Here is a 17500-nt window from a genome sequence, read left to right as displayed (position 1 = left end):
CTACTGAAGAGAGGGGGGGAACCATTCTCCACCTGGAAACTACTGAAGAGAGGGGGGGAACCATTCTCCACCTAGAAACTACTGAAGAGGGGGGTGAACCATTCTCCACCTGGAAACTACTGAAGAGAGGGGTGAACCATTCTCCACCTGGAAACTACTGAAGAGAGGGGTGAACCATTCTCCACCTGGAAACTACTGAAGAGAGGGGGGAACCATTATCCACCTGGAAACTACTGAAGAGAGGGGGGGGAACCATTCTCCACCTGGAAACTACTGAAGAGAGAGGTGAACCATTCTCCACCTGGAAACTACTGAAGAGAGAGGTGAACCATTCTCCACCTGGAAACTACTGAAGAGAGGGGTGAACCATTCTCCACCTGGAAACTACTGAAGAGGGGGAACCATTCTCCACCTGGAAACTACTGAAGAGAGGGGGTGAACCATTCTCCACCTAGAAACTACTGAAGAGAGGGGGGAACCATTATCCACCTGGAAACTACTGAAGAGAGGGGGGGAACCATTCTCCACCTGGAAACTACTGAAGAGAGGGGGGGGAACCATTCTCCACCTAGAAACTACTGAAGAGGGGGGGGAACCATTCTCCACCTGGAAACTACTGAAGAGAGGGGTGAACCATTCGCCACCTAGAAACTACTGAAGAGGGGGGGGAACCATTCTCCACCTGGAAACTACTGAAGAGAGGGGTGAACCATTCGCCACCTAGAAACTACTGAAGAGGGGGGGGAACCATTCTCCACCTGGAAACTACTGAAGAGGGGGGTGAACCATTCTCCATCTGGAAACTACTGAAGGGGGGGAGGAGAAAGGGTGACCACATTTAAAATACCCAAATGCGGGACAACAGAAATACAACACGTTGACCGAGGTCTTCACGTTTTTACCAGTGACTTGTCCAAACTGCATCTGCATTTCAATCATTTGATTCTCAATCTGTTTCAATGGGAATATGCATTCATATCTTCCTCAACTACTGTCTGGTGAGAACATCAGAGCAGATGTTGTTCACAAACTATAGACCAGGGCTGTCCAACCCTCTTCCTGGAGATCTGTAGGTTTTCAGTCCCTCTTCCTGGAGATCTACTGTCCTGTAGGTTTTCAGTCCCTCTTCCTGGAGATCTACCGTCCTGTAGGTTTTCAGTCCAACCCTCTTCCTGGAGATCTACTGTCCTGTAGGTTTTCAGTCCAACCCTCTTCCTGGAGATCTACTGTCCTGTAGGTTTTCAGTCCAACCCTCTTCCTGGAGATCTACTGTCCTGTAGGTTTTCATTCCAACCCTCTTCCTGGAGATCTACTGTCCTGTAGGTTTTCATTCCAACCCTCTTCCTGGAGATCTACTGTCCTGTAGGTTTTCATTCCAACCCTCTTCCTGGAGATCTACTGTCCTGTAGGTTTTCATTCCAACCCTCTTCCTGGAGATCTGTAGGTTTTCAGTCCCTCTTCCTGGAGATCTACCGTCCTGTAGGTTTTCATTCCAACCCTCTTCCTGGAGATCTACCGTCCTGTAGGTTTTCAGTCCAACCCTCTTCCTGGAGATCTACCGTCCTGTAGGTTTTCATTCCACAGGACAGTAGATCTCCAGGAAAAGACATAGAGAGAGATTAATATAGACAGAGTGTATTAGGATATGTAGTCATGATAATGTCAATTGGCCAACGATTTGACTCAGACACACACTGACGCTCTCCCTCCCCACCTTCTCACCCTTCGCTGGCGATAGAATTGCGTGAGACTGAGTTTTTGGGGGACATGTTGTAGTCAGAGTCTGACCGGTAGTGGTGTTGACTAAAGTGGTGTTTTTGGTGTAACAGTAATGTTGTACTATGCTATTATACTTGGTTCTGTTATTGTAGAATCACCACTTCCAAGACAATGACTCAGCTACCGAGGTAAAATTAGTTTTTACATTGGCTAGGTTCACCTCTCTCCACTGGGATTATCTGCCTCTAAACCCCCTATTACCGGGGCTGAGTCACTGGCTTACTGGTGCTCTTCCATGCCATTCCTAGGAGGGGTGCGTCGCTTGAGTGGGTTGAGTCACTGACGTGATCTTCCTGTCCGGGTTGTTGCCCCCCCCCCTTTGGGTGCGTGCCGTGGGGGAGATCTTTGTGGGCTATACTCTGCCTTGTCTCAGGATGGTAAGTTGGTGGTTGACGGTATCCCTCTAGTGGTGTGGGGGCTGTGCTTTGTGGGTGGGGTTATATCCTGCCTGTTTGGCCCTGTCCAGGGGTATCGTTGGATGGGGCCACAGTGTCTCCCTACCCCTCCTGTCTCAGCCTCCAGTATTTATGCTGCAGTAGTTTATGTGTCGGGGGGCTAGGGACAGTCTGTTATATCTGGAGTATTTCTCCTGTCTTATCCGGTGTCTTGTGTGAATTTAAGTATGCTCTCTCTAATTCTCTCTCTCTTTCTCTCTTTTTCTCTCTTTCTCTGTCTCTCTCTCAGAGGACCTGAGCCCTAGGACCATGCCTCCACTCCTGCTGTCTCTAGAGAGTTGAAAACAGCATGTCTGGGACAGGTAGCAAGTCCGGTGAACAGGTCAGGGTTCCATAGCCACAGGCAGAACAGTTGAAACTGGAGCAGCAGCACGGCCATGTGGACTGGGGACAGCAAGGAGTCATCAGGCCAGGTGACATTTACTCCTGAGGTGCTGACCTGTTGCACCCTCTACAACCACTGTGATTATTATTATTATCTGACCCTGCTGGTCATTTATGAACGTTTGAACATCTTGGCCATGTTCTGTTATAATCTCCACCCGGCACAGCCAGAAGAAGACTGGCCACCCCTCATAGCCTGGTTCCTCTCTGGGTTTCTTCCTAGGTTTTGGCCTTTCTCGGGAGTTTTTCCTAGCCACCGTGCTTCTACACCTGTATTGCTTGCTGTTTGGGGTTTGAGGCTGGTTTCTGTACAGCACTTTGTGACATCAGCTGATGTAAGAAGAGCTTTATAAATACATTTGATTGACAGTCTGTGGATATTTGGGTTTTCTCTCCTCAATAGCTATTGAACCAAGCACGCCATGACTATGAAGAAGGTATATTCTGAATTTGGGTTGGATGGAGAACAATTCACACCTTTTAAAATAAAATTCGATTTTGGATTTCAATCTTCAATAGCTCTTACACTAAGGATGGTTTATAATGCTACTCAGGTCAACAACACTACATGGAAGTATATTTGTATGTGGTGGTGGTGGTGGTGGCGGTGGCGGCGGCAGCGGGGGGTGGGTGGGTGTGCGTATTACCTGTCTGTGTCTGCAGGTGTGATGGCGATGCGTGGTGGGATGCAGAGGGGCAGGGACGTGGTGTGTGTGTGTTACCTTTCTGTGTCTGCAGGTGTGATGGCGATGCGTGGGGGGATGCAGAGGGGCAGGGACGTGGTGTGTGTGTGTGTTACCTGTCTGTGTCTGCAGGTGTGATGGCGATGCGTGGTGGGATGCAGAGGGGCAGGGACGTGGGCGCGGCATGTTACCTGTCTGTGTCTGCAGGTGTGATGGCGATGCGTGGTGGGATGCAGAGGGGCAGGGACGTGGGGCGCGGCATGTTACCTGTCTGTGTCTGCAGGTGTGATGGCGATGCGTGGTGGGATGCAGAGGGGCAGGGACGTGGTGTGTGTGTGTTACCTGTCTGTGTCTGCAGGTGTGATGGCGATGCGTGGTGGGATGCAGAGGGGCAGGGACGTGGTGTGTGTGTGTGTTACCTGTCTGTGTCTGCAGGTGTGATGGCGATGCGTGGTGGGATGCAGAGGGGCAGGGACGTGGTGTGTGTGTGTTACCTGTCTGTGTCTGCAGGTGTGATGGCGATGCGTGGTGGGATGCAGAGGGGCAGGGACGTGGGGCGCGGCATGTTACTCAGGATCTCAGGGGAGCGTGTCCTGTCTCGGGGGCGGAGCCAACACGGAACCTGAACGGGACGATAGGATTGATTGATTAACCAGGTAACCAATAGGATAGAGTTTATTAAACCAGGTAAGTCTATTTTGCGATAATAATAGCTAACAGGAACCACAATAACAAAACTCTCTCTACGATACACTCACATTTTGACACGGTGGTTGTGATACAACTAATATAAGTTTGTCTGCACCAAAACGTTCGCGCCACTATTGCGCCACGTCTCCAAAACACTTGTGTAAATATCTTTGTGCAAGAAAACTCTCAGGTTTGATCACAAGTAACTGTTGTGTATCGCACTGCTGATGAAATCCAGAGAACGTTTCTGCTGTAAAAACATTCATATTCTTTCTACTGTTTTTACCTGCAAACTGGAGGCCAGCCTCCTGCTCCTCCCCATGCGTAGCTCCGCCCCCAGAGTGGCTCCTGACGTATAGGAGCTGCTGTAGAGCCCTGACTCCGCCTTCTCAGCACAGCCTGACGAATCAGTGTCATTATCCTGGGGAAAGAAAGAGAGAGAGAGCGGGAAAGAGAAAGAGGATGAGATATTATATATTTTTCGCTGTTTTTTTTACCATATTTGGGTGGCACACATCCAGAAGTCAATTTACTGACGGACAGGAAGCAAAGAGGCTAATCTACTGAATGACAGGAAGCAAAGAGGGTAATCTACTGAATGACAGGAAGTAAAGAGGGTAATCTACTGAATGACAGGAAGTAAAGAGGGTAATCTACTGAATGACAGGAAGCATAGAGGGTAATCTACTGAATGACAGGAAGCAAAGAGGGTAATGTTACTGAATGACAGGAAGCATAGAGGGTAATGTTACTGAATGACAGGAAGCATAGAGGGTAATGTTACTGAATGACAGGAAGCATAGAGGGTAATGTAACTGAATGACATGAAGCAAAGAGGGTAATCTACTGAATGACAGGAAGTAAAGAGGGTAATCTACTGAATGACAGGAAGCATAGAGGGTAATGTTACTGAATGACAGGATGCGTAGAATGGAATGTTATGTGAATGACAGGAAGCGTAGAGGGTAATGTTATGTGAATGACAGGAAGCATAGAGGGTAATGTTACTGAATGACAGGAAGCGTAGAATGGAATGTTATGTGAATGACAGGAAACGTAGAGGGTAATCTACTGAATGACAGGAAGCATAGAGGGTAATGTTACTGAATGACAGGAAGCATAGAGGGTAATGTTACTGAATGACAGGAAGTAAAGAGGGTAATCTACTGAATGACAGGAAGTAAAGAGGGTAATCTACTGAATGACAGGAAGCATAGAGGGTAATGTCACTGAATGACAGGAAGCATAGAGGGTAATGTTACTGAATGACAGGAAGTAAAGAGGGTAATCTACTGAATGACAGGAAGTAAAGAGGGTAATCTACTGAATGACAGGAAGTAAAGAGGGTAATCTACTGAATGACAGGAAGTAAAGAGGGTAATCTACTGAATGACAGGAAGCATCGAGGGTAATCTACTGAATGACAGGAAGCATCGAGGGTAATCTACTGAATGACAGGAAGTAAAGAGGGTAATCTACTGAATGACAGGAAGTAAAGAGGGTAATCTACTGAATGACAGGAAGTAAAGAGGGTAATCTACTGAATGACAGGAAGCGTCGAGGGTAATCTACTGAATGACAGGAAGTAAAGAGGGTAATCTACTGAATGACAGGAAGCATCGAGGGTAATGTTACTGAATGACAGGAAGCATAGAGGGTAATGTTACTGAATGACAGGAAGCATCGAGGGTAATGTCACTGAATGACAGGAAGCATAGAATGGAATGTTACTGAATGACAGGAAGCATCGAGGGTAATGTTACTGAATGACAGGAAGCATAGAGGGTAATGTCACTGAATGACAGGAAGCGTAGAGGGTAATGTTACTGAATGACAGGAAGCATAGAGGGTAATGTTACTGAATGACAGGAAGCATAGAGGGTAATGTTACTGAATGACAGGAAGCATAGAGGGTAATGTTACTGAATGACAGGAAGCGTAGAATGGAATGTTATGTGAATGACAGGAAGCGTAGAGGGTAATGTTATGTGAATGACAGGAAGCATAGAGGGTAATGTTACTGAATGACAGGAAGCATCGAGGGTAATCTACTGAATGACAGGAAGTAAAGAGGGTAATCTACTGAATGACAGGAAGTAAAGAGGGTAATCTACTGAATGACAGGAAGCATAGAGGGTAATCTACTGAATGACAGGAAGCGTAGAATGGAATGTTACTGAATGACAGGAAGCATAGAATGGAATGTTATGTGAATGACAGGAAGCGTAGAGGGTAATGTTACTGAATGACAGGAAGCATAGAATGGAATGTTATGTGAATGACAGGAAGCGTAGAATGGAATGTTATGTGAATGACAGGAAGCATAGAGGGTAATGTTATGTGAATGACAGGAAGCATAGAGGGTAATATTATTATGTGAGCTCACTAAATTGAGATTTAGAGAGGATGCATGCTGGTCTATGGCACCCCATATCTCTCTCTCTCTGTGTGTGTGTGTGTGTGTGTGTGTGTGTGTGTGTGTGTGTGTGTGTGTGTGTGTGTGTGTGTGTGTGTGTGTGTGTGTGTGTGTGTGTGTGTGTGTGTGTGTGTGTGTGTGTGTGTGTGTGTGTGTTGTTGTGTATAAGCCCTCTACAGAGAGAGTGTGATCTGCACTGCAGCAGCGTAGCAACAGAACACAGGGGGAATGGAAGGCAGGCTGCTAGTTGCTAGGCAACAGTGTTCCATGTTCCATGCCTCAGTCTCTAGTTGTCCAAAGCTCCAGATGTAAAGAGATGCTTCACTGTTGTTATTGTAGAGGCTACTCAGAACACACACGCACACACACACACACACACACACACACACACACACACACACAGTCTACTACCACAGACGGCAGCTTTGAGGTCAGTGGATGGAAGGGAATCCATCCATTAAGAAGAGAAACTCCTGAGACTGTAGTCCAGGGACAGTCCAGTCAATAGATCTCCACGCTGTGTGTTTACACTACAAACGTCTGTGTGTTCCTGTGTCTCGTGTGTGTGTGTGTGTGTGTGTGTGTGTGTGTGTGTGTGTGTGTGTGTGTGTGTGTGTGTGTGTGTGTGTGTGTGTGTGTGTGTGTGTGTGTGTGTGTTACCTCCTCTTCTCCGGCCAGCGACAGACGCTGCACGCTGCGACTCTTCTTCATAGTGATTGGCTGATTGTTCTTTTTGGCCCCTCCCCCGGTGCGGACGGGACCAGAACCCAAACAGCACAGCAGCTGGAGAGCCAGGACCAGAGGGGTCTGGGGTTACAGGTCAGGGGTTAGAGGTTAGGAGTCAGACCAGCCAGGGTCAGACCGGGCCACAACTACGGGTCACGCCCCCATCGGACTCAGCAGCCAATCACCACGCGCCAACGTCTCAGTCCTCCACAAGCTCTGATTGGCTGGAATCCTGGTTCTTCTAAAATCCCCAAACGTGTAATCCAGTGAGGTGGTGAGGTTAGTAATCTGCAGTCCGATTGGTTGCTTGGAAACAGCGATGAACCCTCGCCATCCTCCAGATCTGTTCTGGGACCAGCAATCCTGTATCTGATTGGTTCGTTGGATTCGGGTTCCGTAGGTTCTGTGGGATGCAGAGTGAGACACCTGCGTGTGATTGGTTCATCTGTGCAACGGAACACCAAAATGTGTAGAATCCTAGCTCTGATTGGTTGAACGGTGCATCCCTGACATGACTGCCATTGTAACCCTGGTTTTGATTGGCCGGTGTATCAGACAACAGGTCAGTGTCCTGGACAAAGAGGAACACTGTAGACAGAGAGCAGAGCATGACATTGGTAAAAACATCAATATTAAAAACACAAGTCTGAATCCCAAATTACACCCTATCCCCTATATAGTGCACTCTTTATGACCAGGATGCCAGAGTACTCCTCTTGACCAGGATGCTAGAGCACTCCTCTTGACCAGGATGCTAGAGTACTCCTTTTGACCAGGATGCCAGAGTACTCCTCTTGACCAGGATGCTAGAGTACTCCTCTTGACCAGGATGCTAGAGTACTCCTTTTGACCAGGATGCTAGAGTACTCCTTCTGACCAGGATGCTAGAGTACTCCTTTTGACCAGGATGCTAGAGTACTCCTTTTGACCAGGATGCTAGAGTACTCCTTTTGACCAGGATGCTAGAGTACTCCTTTTGACCAGGATGCTAGAGTACTCCTTTTGACCAGGATGCTAGAGCACTCCTTTTGACCAGGATGCTAGAGTACTCCTTTTGACCAGGATGCTAGAGTACTGCTTTTGACCAGGATGCTAGAGTCGTCCTTTTGACCAGGATGCTAGAGTACTCATTTTGACCAGGATGCTAGAGCACTCCTTCTGACCAGGATGCTAGAGCACTCCTTTTGACCAGGATGCTAGAGTACTCCTTTTGACCAGGATGCCAGAGCACTCCTTTTGACCAGGATGCTAGAGTACTCCTTTTGACCAGGATGCTAGAGTACTGCTTTTGACCAGGATGCTAGAGTCGTCCTTTTGACCAGGATGCTAGAGTACTCATTTTGACCAGGATGCTAGAGTACTCCTTTTGACCAGGATGCTAGAGTACTCCTTTTGACCAGGATGCTAGAGTACTCCTTCTGACCAGGATGCCAGAGCACTCCTTTTGACCAGGATGCTAGAGTACTCCTTTTGACCAGGATGCTAGAGTACTGCTTTTGACCAGGATGCTAGAGTCGTCCTTTTGACCAGGATGCTAGAGTACTCATTTTGACCAGGATGCTAGAGTACTCCTTTTGACCAGGATGCTAGAGTACTCCTTTTGACCAGGATGCTAGAGTACTCCTTCTGACCAGGATGCTAGAGCACTCCTTTTGACCAGGATGCTAGAGTACTCCTTTTGACCAGGATGCTAGAGTACTCCTTCTGACCAGGATGCTAGAGCACTCCTTTTGACCAGGATGCTAGAGTACTCCTTTTGACCAGGATGCTAGAGTACTCCTTTTGACCAGGATGCTAGAGTACTCCTTTTGACCAGGATGCTAGAGTACTCCTTTTGACCAGGATGCTAGAGCACTCCTTTTGACCAGGATGCTTTTGACCAGGATGCTAGAGTACTCCTTTTGACCAGGATGCTAGAGAACGCCTTTTGACCAGGATGCTAGAGCACTCCTTTTGACCAGGATGCTAGAGTACTCCTTTTGACCAGGATGCTAGAGTACTCCTTTTGACCAGGATGCTAGAGTACTCCTTTTGACCAGGATGCTAGAGTACTCCTTTTGACCAGGATGCTAGAGCACTCCTTTAACCAGGATGCTAGAGCACTCCTTTAACCAGGATGCTAGAGTCGTCCTTTTGACCAGGATGCTTTTGACCAGAATGCTAGAGTACTCCTTTTGACAAGGATGCTAGAGTACTCCTTTTGACCAGGATGCTAGAGCACTCCTTTAACCAGGATGCTAGAGTACTCCTTTTGACAAGGATGCTAGAGTCGTCCTTTTGACCAGGATGCTAGAGCACTCCTTTTGACCAGGATGCTAGAGCACTCCTTTTGACCAGGATGCTAGAGTACTCCTTTTGACCAGGATGCTAGAGCACTCCTTTTGACCAGGATGCTAGAGTACTCCTTTTGACCAGGATGCTAGAGCACTCCTTTTGACCAGGATGCTAGAGTACTCCTTTTGACCAGGATGCTAGAGCACTCCTTTTGACCAGGATGCTAGAGTACTCCTTTTGACCAGGATGCTAGAGTTGTCCTTCTGACCAGGATGCTAGAGTACTCCTTTTGACCAGGATGCTAGAGTACTCCTTTTGACCAGGATGCTAGAGTACTCCTTTAACCAGGATGCTAGAGTATTCCTTTTGACAAGGATGCTAGAGTACTCCTTTTGACCAGGATGCTAGAGTACTCCTTTTGACCAGGATGCTAGAGTACTCCTTTCGACCAGGATGCTAGAGTCGTCCTTCTGACCAGGATGCTAGAGTCGTCCTTCTGACCAGGATGCTAGAGTACTCATTTTGACCAGGATGCTAGAGCACTCCTTTTGACCAGGATGCTAGAGTACTCATTTTGACCAGTATGCTAGAGTACTCATTTTGACCAGGATGCTAGAGTACTCCTTTTGACCAGGATGCTAGAGATCTCCTTTTGACCAGGATGCTTTTGACCAGGATGCTAGAGTACTCCTTTTGACCAGGATGCTAGAGTACTCCTTTTGACCATGATGCTAGAGAAGTCATTCTGACCAGGATGCTAGAACTCATTTTGACCAGGATGCTAGAGAACTCCTTTTGACCAGGATGCTAGAGCACTCCTTTTGACCAGGATGCTAGAGTACTCATTTTGACCAGTATGCTAGAGTACTCATTTTGACCAGGATGCTAGAGTACTCCTTTTGACCAGGATGCTAGAGTACTCATTTTGACCAGGATGCTAGAGTACTCCTTTTGACCAGGATGCTAGAGTACTCCTTCTGACCAGGATGCTTTTGACCAGAATGCTAGAGTACTCCTTTCGACCAGGATGCTAGAGTCGTCCTTCTGACCAGGATGCTAGAGTCGTCCTTCTGACCAGGATGCTAGAGTACTCATTTTGACCAGGATGCTAGAGCACTCCTTTTGACCAGGATGCTAGAGTACTCATTTTGACCAGTATGCTAGAGTACTCATTTTGACCAGTATGCTAGAGTACTCATTTTGACCAGGATGCTAGAGTACTCCTTTTGACCAGGATGCTTTTGACCAGGATGCTAGAGTACTCCTTTTGACCAGGATGCTTTTGACCAGGATGCTAGAGTACTCCTTTTGACCAGGATGCTAGAGTACTCCTTTTGACCATGATGCTAGAGAAGTCATTCTGACCAGGATGCTAGAACTCATTTTGACCAGGATGCTAGAGTACTCCTTTTGACCAGTATGCTAGAGAACTCCTTTTGACCAGGATGCTAGAGCACTCCTTTTGACCAGGATGCTAGAGTACTCATTTTGACCAGGATGCTAGAGTACTCCTTTTGACCAGGATGCTAGAGTACTCCTTTAGACCAGGATGCTAGAGTACTCCTTTTGACCAGGATGCTAGAGTACTCCTTCTGACCAGGATGCTAGAACACTCCTTTTGACCAGGATGCTAGAACACTCCTTTTGACCAGGATGCTTTTGACCAGGATGCTAGAGAACTCCTTTTGACCAGGATGCTAGAGCACTCCTTTTGACCAGGATGCTAGAGTACTCCTTCTGACCAGGATGCTAGAGTACTCCTTTTGACCAGGATGCTAGAGTACTCCTTTTGACCAGGATGCTAGAGTACTCCTTCTGACCAGGATGCTAGAGTACTCCTTTTGACCAGGATGCTTTTGACCAGAATGCTAGAGTACTCCTTTTGACCAGGATGCTAGAGCACTCCTTTTGACCAGGATGCTAGAGTACTCCTTCTGACCAGGATGCTAGAACACTCCTTTTGACCAGGATGCTAGAGTACTCATTTTGACCAGGATGCTAGAGTACTCCTTTTGACCAGGATGCTAGAGCACTCCTTTTGACCAGGATGCTAGAGCACTCCTTTTGACCAGGATGCAGGAGTACTCCTTTTGACCAGGATGCTAGAGAACTCCTTTTGACAAGGATACTAGAGTACTCCTTTTGACCAGGATGCTAGAGTACTCCTTTTGACCAGGATGCTTTTGACCAGAATGCTAGAGTACTCCTTTTGACCAGGATGCTAGAGTACTCCTTTTGACCAGGATGCTAGCACACTCCTTTTGACCAGGATGCTAGAGAACGCCTTTTGACCAGGATGCTAGCACACTCCTTTTGACCAGGATGCTAGAGAACTCCTTTTGACCAGGATGCTAGAGTACTCCTTTTGACCAGGATGCTAGAGTACTCCTTCTGACCAGGATGCTAGAGTACTCCTTCTGACCAGGATGCTAGAGTACTCCTTTTGACCAGGATGCTAGAGTACTCCTTTTGACCAGGATGCTAGAGTACTCCTTTTGACCAGGATGCTAGAGAACTCCTTTTGACCAGGATGCTAGAGTACTCCTTTTGACCAGGATGCTTTTGAACAGAATGCTAGAGTACTCCTTTTGACCAGGATGCTTTTGAACAGAATGCTAGAGTACTCCTTTTGACCAGGATGCTAGCACACTCCTTTTGACCAGGATGCTAGAGTACTCCTTCTGACCAGGATGCTAGAGTACTCCTTTTGACCAGGATGCTAGAGCACTCCTTTTGACAAGGATGCTAGAGCACTCCTTTTGACCAGGATGCTAGCACACTCATTTTGACCAGGATGCTAGCACACTCCTTTTGACCAGGATGCTAGAGTACTCCTTTTGACCAGGATGCTAGAGAACGCCTTTTGACCAGGATGCTAGAGTACTCCTTCTGACCAGGATGCTTTTGACCAGAATGCTAGAGTACTCCTTCTGACCAGGATGCTAGAACACTCCTTTTGACCAGGATGCTAGCACATTCCTTTTGACCAGGATGCTAGCACACTCCTTTTGACAAGGATGCTAGAGCACTCCATTTGACCAGGATGCTAGCACACTCCTTTTGACCAGGATGCTAGAGTACTCCTTTTGACCAGGATGCTAGAGTACTCCTTTTGACCAGGATGCTAGAGTACTCCTTTTGACCAGGATGCTAGCACACTCCTTTTGACCAGGATGCTAGCACACTCCTTTTGACAAGGATGCTAGAGCACTCCATTTGACCAGGATGCTAGCACACTCCTTTTGACCAGGATGCTAGAGCACTCCTTTTGACCAGAATGCTAGAGTACTCCTTCTGACCAGGATGCTAGAACACTCCTTTTGACCAGGATGCTAGCACACTCCTTTTGACCAGGATGCTAGAGAACGCCTTTTGACCAGGATCCTAGAGTACTCCTCTTGACCAGGATGCTAGAGTACTCCTTTTGACCAGGATCCTAGAGTACTCCTCTTGACCAGGATGCTAGAGTACTCCTTTTGACCAGGATCCTAGAGTACTCCTCTTGACCAGGATGCTAGAGAACTCCTTATGACCAGGATGCTAGAGAATTCCTTTTGACCAGGATGCTAGAGTACTCCTTTTGACCAGGATGCTAGAGTACTCCTTTTGACCAGGATGCTAGAGAACTCATTTTGACCAGGATGCTAGAGCACTCCTTCTGACCAGGATGCTAGAGTACTCCTTTTGACCAGGATGCTTTTGAACAGAATGCTAGAGTACTCCTTCTGACCAGGATGCTAGAGTACTCCTTTTGACCAGGATGCTAGAGTACTCCTTTTGACCAGGATGCTAGAGAACTCCTTCTGACCAGGATGCTAGAGTACTCATTTTGACCAGGATGCTAGAGTACTCCTTTTGACCATGATGCTAGAGAACTCCTTTTGACCAGAATGCTAGAGTACTCCTTTTGACCAGGATGCTAGAGTACTCCTTTTGACCAGGATGCTAGAGTACTCCTTTTGACCAGGATGCTAGAGTACTCCTTTTGACCAGGATGCTAGAGTCGTCCTTCTGACCAGGATGCTAGAGCACTCCTTTTGACCAGGATGCTAGAGTACTCCTTTTGACCAGGATGCTAGAGTCGTCCTTCTGACCAGGATGCTAGAGCACTCCTTTTGACCAGGATGCTAGAGTACTCCTTTTGACCAGGATGCTAGAGTACTCCTTTTGACCAGGATGCCAGAGCACTCCTTTTGACCAGGATGCTAGAGCACTCCTTCTGACCAGGATGCTAGAGCACTCCTTTTGACCAGGATGCTAGAGAACGCCTTTTGACCAGGATGCTAGAGTACTCCTTTTGACCAGGATGCTAGAGAACTCCTTTTGACCAGGATGCTAGAGCACTCCTTCTGACCAGGATGCTAGAGCACTCCTTTTGACCAGGATGCTAGAGTACTCCTTTTGACCAGGATGCTAGAGTACTCCTTTTGACCAGGATGCTAGAGTACTCCTTTTGACCAGGATGCTAGAGTACTCCTTTTGACCAGGATGCTAGAGTACTCCTTTTGACCAGGATGCTAGAGTACTCCTTTTGACCAGGATGCTAGAGTACTCCTTCTGACCAGGATGCTAGAGCACTCCTTTTGACCAGGATGCTAGAGTACTCCTTTTGACCAGGATGCTAGAGTACTCCTTCTGACCAGGATGCTAGAGTACTCCTTCTGACCAGGATGCTAGAGTACTCCTTCTGACCAGGATGCTAGAGAACTCCTTTTGACCAGGATGCTAGCACACTCGTTTTGACCAGGATGCTAGCACACTCCTTTTGACCAGGATGCTAGAGTACTCCTTTAACCAGGATGCTAGAGTACTCCTTTTGACCAGGATGCTAGAGTACTCCTTTTGACCAGGATGCTAGAGTACTCCTTCTGACCAGGATGCTAGAGTACTCCTTTTGACCAGGATGCTAGAGTACTCATTTTGACCAGGATGCTAGAGTACTCCTTTTGACCAGGATGCTAGAGTACTCCTTTAACCAGGATGCCAGACAACTCCTTTAACCAGGATGCTAGAGAACTCCTTTTGACCAGGATGCTTTTGACCAGGATGCTAGAGTACTCCGTTTGACCAGGATGCTAGAGTACTCCTTTTGACCATGATGCTAGAGAACTCCTTTTGACCAGGATGCTTTTGACCAGGATGCTAGAGTACTCCGTTTGACCAGGATGCTAGAGTACTCCTTTTGACCAGGATGCTAGAGTACTCATTCTGACCAGGATGCTAGAGTACTCCTTTTGACCAGGATGCTAGAGCACTCCTTTTGACCAGGATGCTAGAGTACTCCTTTTGACCAGGATGCTAGAGCACTCCTTTTGACCAGGATGCTAGAGTACTCCTTCTGACCAGGATGCTAGCACACTCCTTTTGACCAGGATGCTAGAGTACTCCTTTTGACCAGGATGCTAGAGTACTCCTTTTGACCAGGATGCTAGAGTACTCCTTTTGACCAGGATGCTAGAGTACTCCTTTTGACCAGGATGCTAGAGTACTCCTTCTGACCAGGATGCTAGAGTACTCCTTTTGACCAGGATGCTAGAGTACTCCTTTTGACCAGGATGCTAGAGTACTCCTTTTGACCAGGATGCTAGAGCACTCCTTCTGACCAGGATGCTAGAGTACTCCTTCTGACCAGGATGCTAGAGTACTCATTTTGACCAGGATGCTAGAGTACTCCTTTTGACCAGGATGCTAGAGTACTCCTTTAGACCAGGATGCTAGAGTACTCCTTTTGACCAGGATGCTAGAGTACTCCTTTTGACCAGGATGCTAGAGTACTCCTTCTGACCAGGATGCTAGAGTACTCATTTTGACCAGGATGCTTTTGACCAGGATGCTAGAGTACTCCTTTTGACCAGGATCCTAGAGTACTCCTTTTGACCAGGATGCTAGAGTACTCCTTTTGACCAGGATCCTAGAGTACTCCTTTTGACCAGGACTCATACTAAACTATTGTAACACTACAGATCACAGGAAGTTGGTGGCACCTTAATTGGGGAGGACTGGCTCGTGGTAATGGCTGGAGCGGAATCAGTAGAACGGTCTCAAATACATCAATCACATGGTTTCCATGGTTCCCGTGCGTTTGATTCCATTCCATTTGCTCCACTCCAGCCATTATTATGAGCCCTCCTCCTCTCAGCAGCCATCACTGGTACGGATGCCCTACCTCCAGTTCTATGCCCAAACGCTGTTCTTTTGGTCCTCTCATGCTTACTGGAGGGCAACTCCCACTCAGCCCAGACACAGCTCTTCTCTGTCCTGGCGCCCCAATAGTGGGACAAGCTTCTCTCCCTAATGTCAGGGTAGCGGAGACCCTGGCCATCTCCCCCAAAAACGGCTGAAACCTCTTCAAGAGTATGTCAAAGAAATATATAAAAAAATAAAGACAACTCAGTCTTCTCATCAGAAAAGAAACACACTCTCTCTCTCTTTCTCATCAGAAAAGAAACACACTCTCTCTCTCTTTCGCATACACACACACGCACGCACACGCACGCACACACTGCCTGAGGCAGCTGACTATACACAGTACAACATCCCCATGTAGCTAGCCTCTACAATACAGCATCACCGTGTAGCTAGCCTCTACAGTACAACATCCCCATGTAGCTAGCCTCCACAATACAACATCCCCATGTAGCTAGCCTCTACAATACAGCATCACCATGTAGCTAGCCTCTACAATACAGCATCACCGTGTAGCTAGCCTCTACAATACAACATCCCCATGTAGCTAGCCTCTACAATACAGCATCACCGTGTAGCTAGCCTCTACAATACAGAATCACCATGTAGCTAGCCTCTACAATACAGCATCACCGTGTAGCTAGCCTCTACAATACAACATCCCCATGTAGCTAGCCTCTACAATACAGCATCTCCATGTAGCTAGCCTCTACAATACAGCATCACCATGTAGCTAGCCTCTACAATACAGCATCACCGTGTAGCTAGCCTCTACAGTACAACATCCCCATGTAGCTAGCCTCTACAATACAGCATCACCGTGTAGCTAGCCTCTACAACACAGCATCACCGTGTAGCTAGCCTCTACAATACAGCATCACCGTGTAGCTAGCCTCTACAATACAGCATCACCATGTAGCTAGCCTCTACAGTACAACAACCCCATGTAGCTAGCCTCTACAATACAGCATCACCGTGTAGCTAGCCTCTACAGTACAACATCCCCATGTAGCTAGTCTCTACAGTACAACATCCCCATGTAGCTATCCTCCACAATACAGCATCACCATGTAGCTAATCTCTACAATACAGCATCACCATGTAGCTAGCCTCTACAATACAGCATCACCGTGTAGCTAGCCTCTACAGTACAACATCCCCATGTAGCTATCCTCCACAATACAGCATCACCATGTAGCTAAACTCTACAATACAGCATCACCATGTAGCTAACATCTACAATACAGCATCACCGTGTAGCTAGCCTCTACAATACAGCATCACCGTGTAGCTAGCCTCTACAGTACAACATCCCCATGTATCTAGCCTCTACAATACAGCATCACCATGTAGCTAATCTCTACAATACAGCATCACCATGTAGCTAACATCTACAATACAGCATCACCGTGTAGCTAGCCTCTACAATACAGCATCACCGTGTAGCTAGCCTCTACAGTACAACATCCCCATGTATCTAGCCTCTACAATACAGCATCACTGTGTAGCTAGCCTCTACAGTACAACATCCCCATGTAGCTAGCCTCTACAATACAGCATCACCATGTATCTAGCCTCTACAATACAGCATCACCGTGTAACTAGCCTCTACAGTACAACATCCCCATGTAGCTATCCTCCACAATACAGCATCACCATGTAGCTAATCTCTACAATACAGCATCACCATGTAGCTAGCCTCTACAGTACAACATCCCCATGTAGCTATCCTCCACAATACAGCATCACCATGTAGCTAATCTCTACAATACAGCATCACCATGTAGCTATCCTCCACAATACAGCATCACCATGTAGCTAGCTAGCCTCCACAATACAGCATCACCATGTAATTAGCCTCTACAATACAGCATCACCGTGTAGCTAGCCTCTACAGTACAACATCC

At 47.3% G+C, this 17500-nt stretch overlaps 1 protein-coding gene across 1 annotated transcript in view; it reads right to left on the bottom strand.

Moving 5' to 3' along the window:
* The window catches only part of LOC135532326 (3',5'-cyclic-AMP phosphodiesterase 4C-like), a gene marked incomplete at its 3' end in the record, with an annotated part of 42591 nt that overhangs the window by 24233 nt on the left and 858 nt on the right, over positions 1 to 17500 (bottom strand). The window contains exons 2-4 of the mRNA XM_064959891.1: positions 7068 to 7721; positions 4278 to 4412; positions 3796 to 3923 (exon numbers count right to left, since the gene is read on the bottom strand). Coding sequence (XP_064815963.1) covers positions 3796 to 3923; positions 4278 to 4412; positions 7068 to 7118 — 314 coding nt within the window. The remainder of the gene's footprint in view (positions 1 to 3795; positions 3924 to 4277; positions 4413 to 7067; positions 7722 to 17500) is intronic.

This window comes from Oncorhynchus masou, unplaced genomic scaffold (assembly GCF_036934945.1).
Source record: "Oncorhynchus masou masou isolate Uvic2021 unplaced genomic scaffold, UVic_Omas_1.1 unplaced_scaffold_1820, whole genome shotgun sequence".
Classification (NCBI taxonomy): domain Eukaryota; kingdom Metazoa; phylum Chordata; class Actinopteri; order Salmoniformes; family Salmonidae; genus Oncorhynchus; species Oncorhynchus masou.
This window is presented reverse-complemented; position numbering and strand designations above follow the sequence as displayed.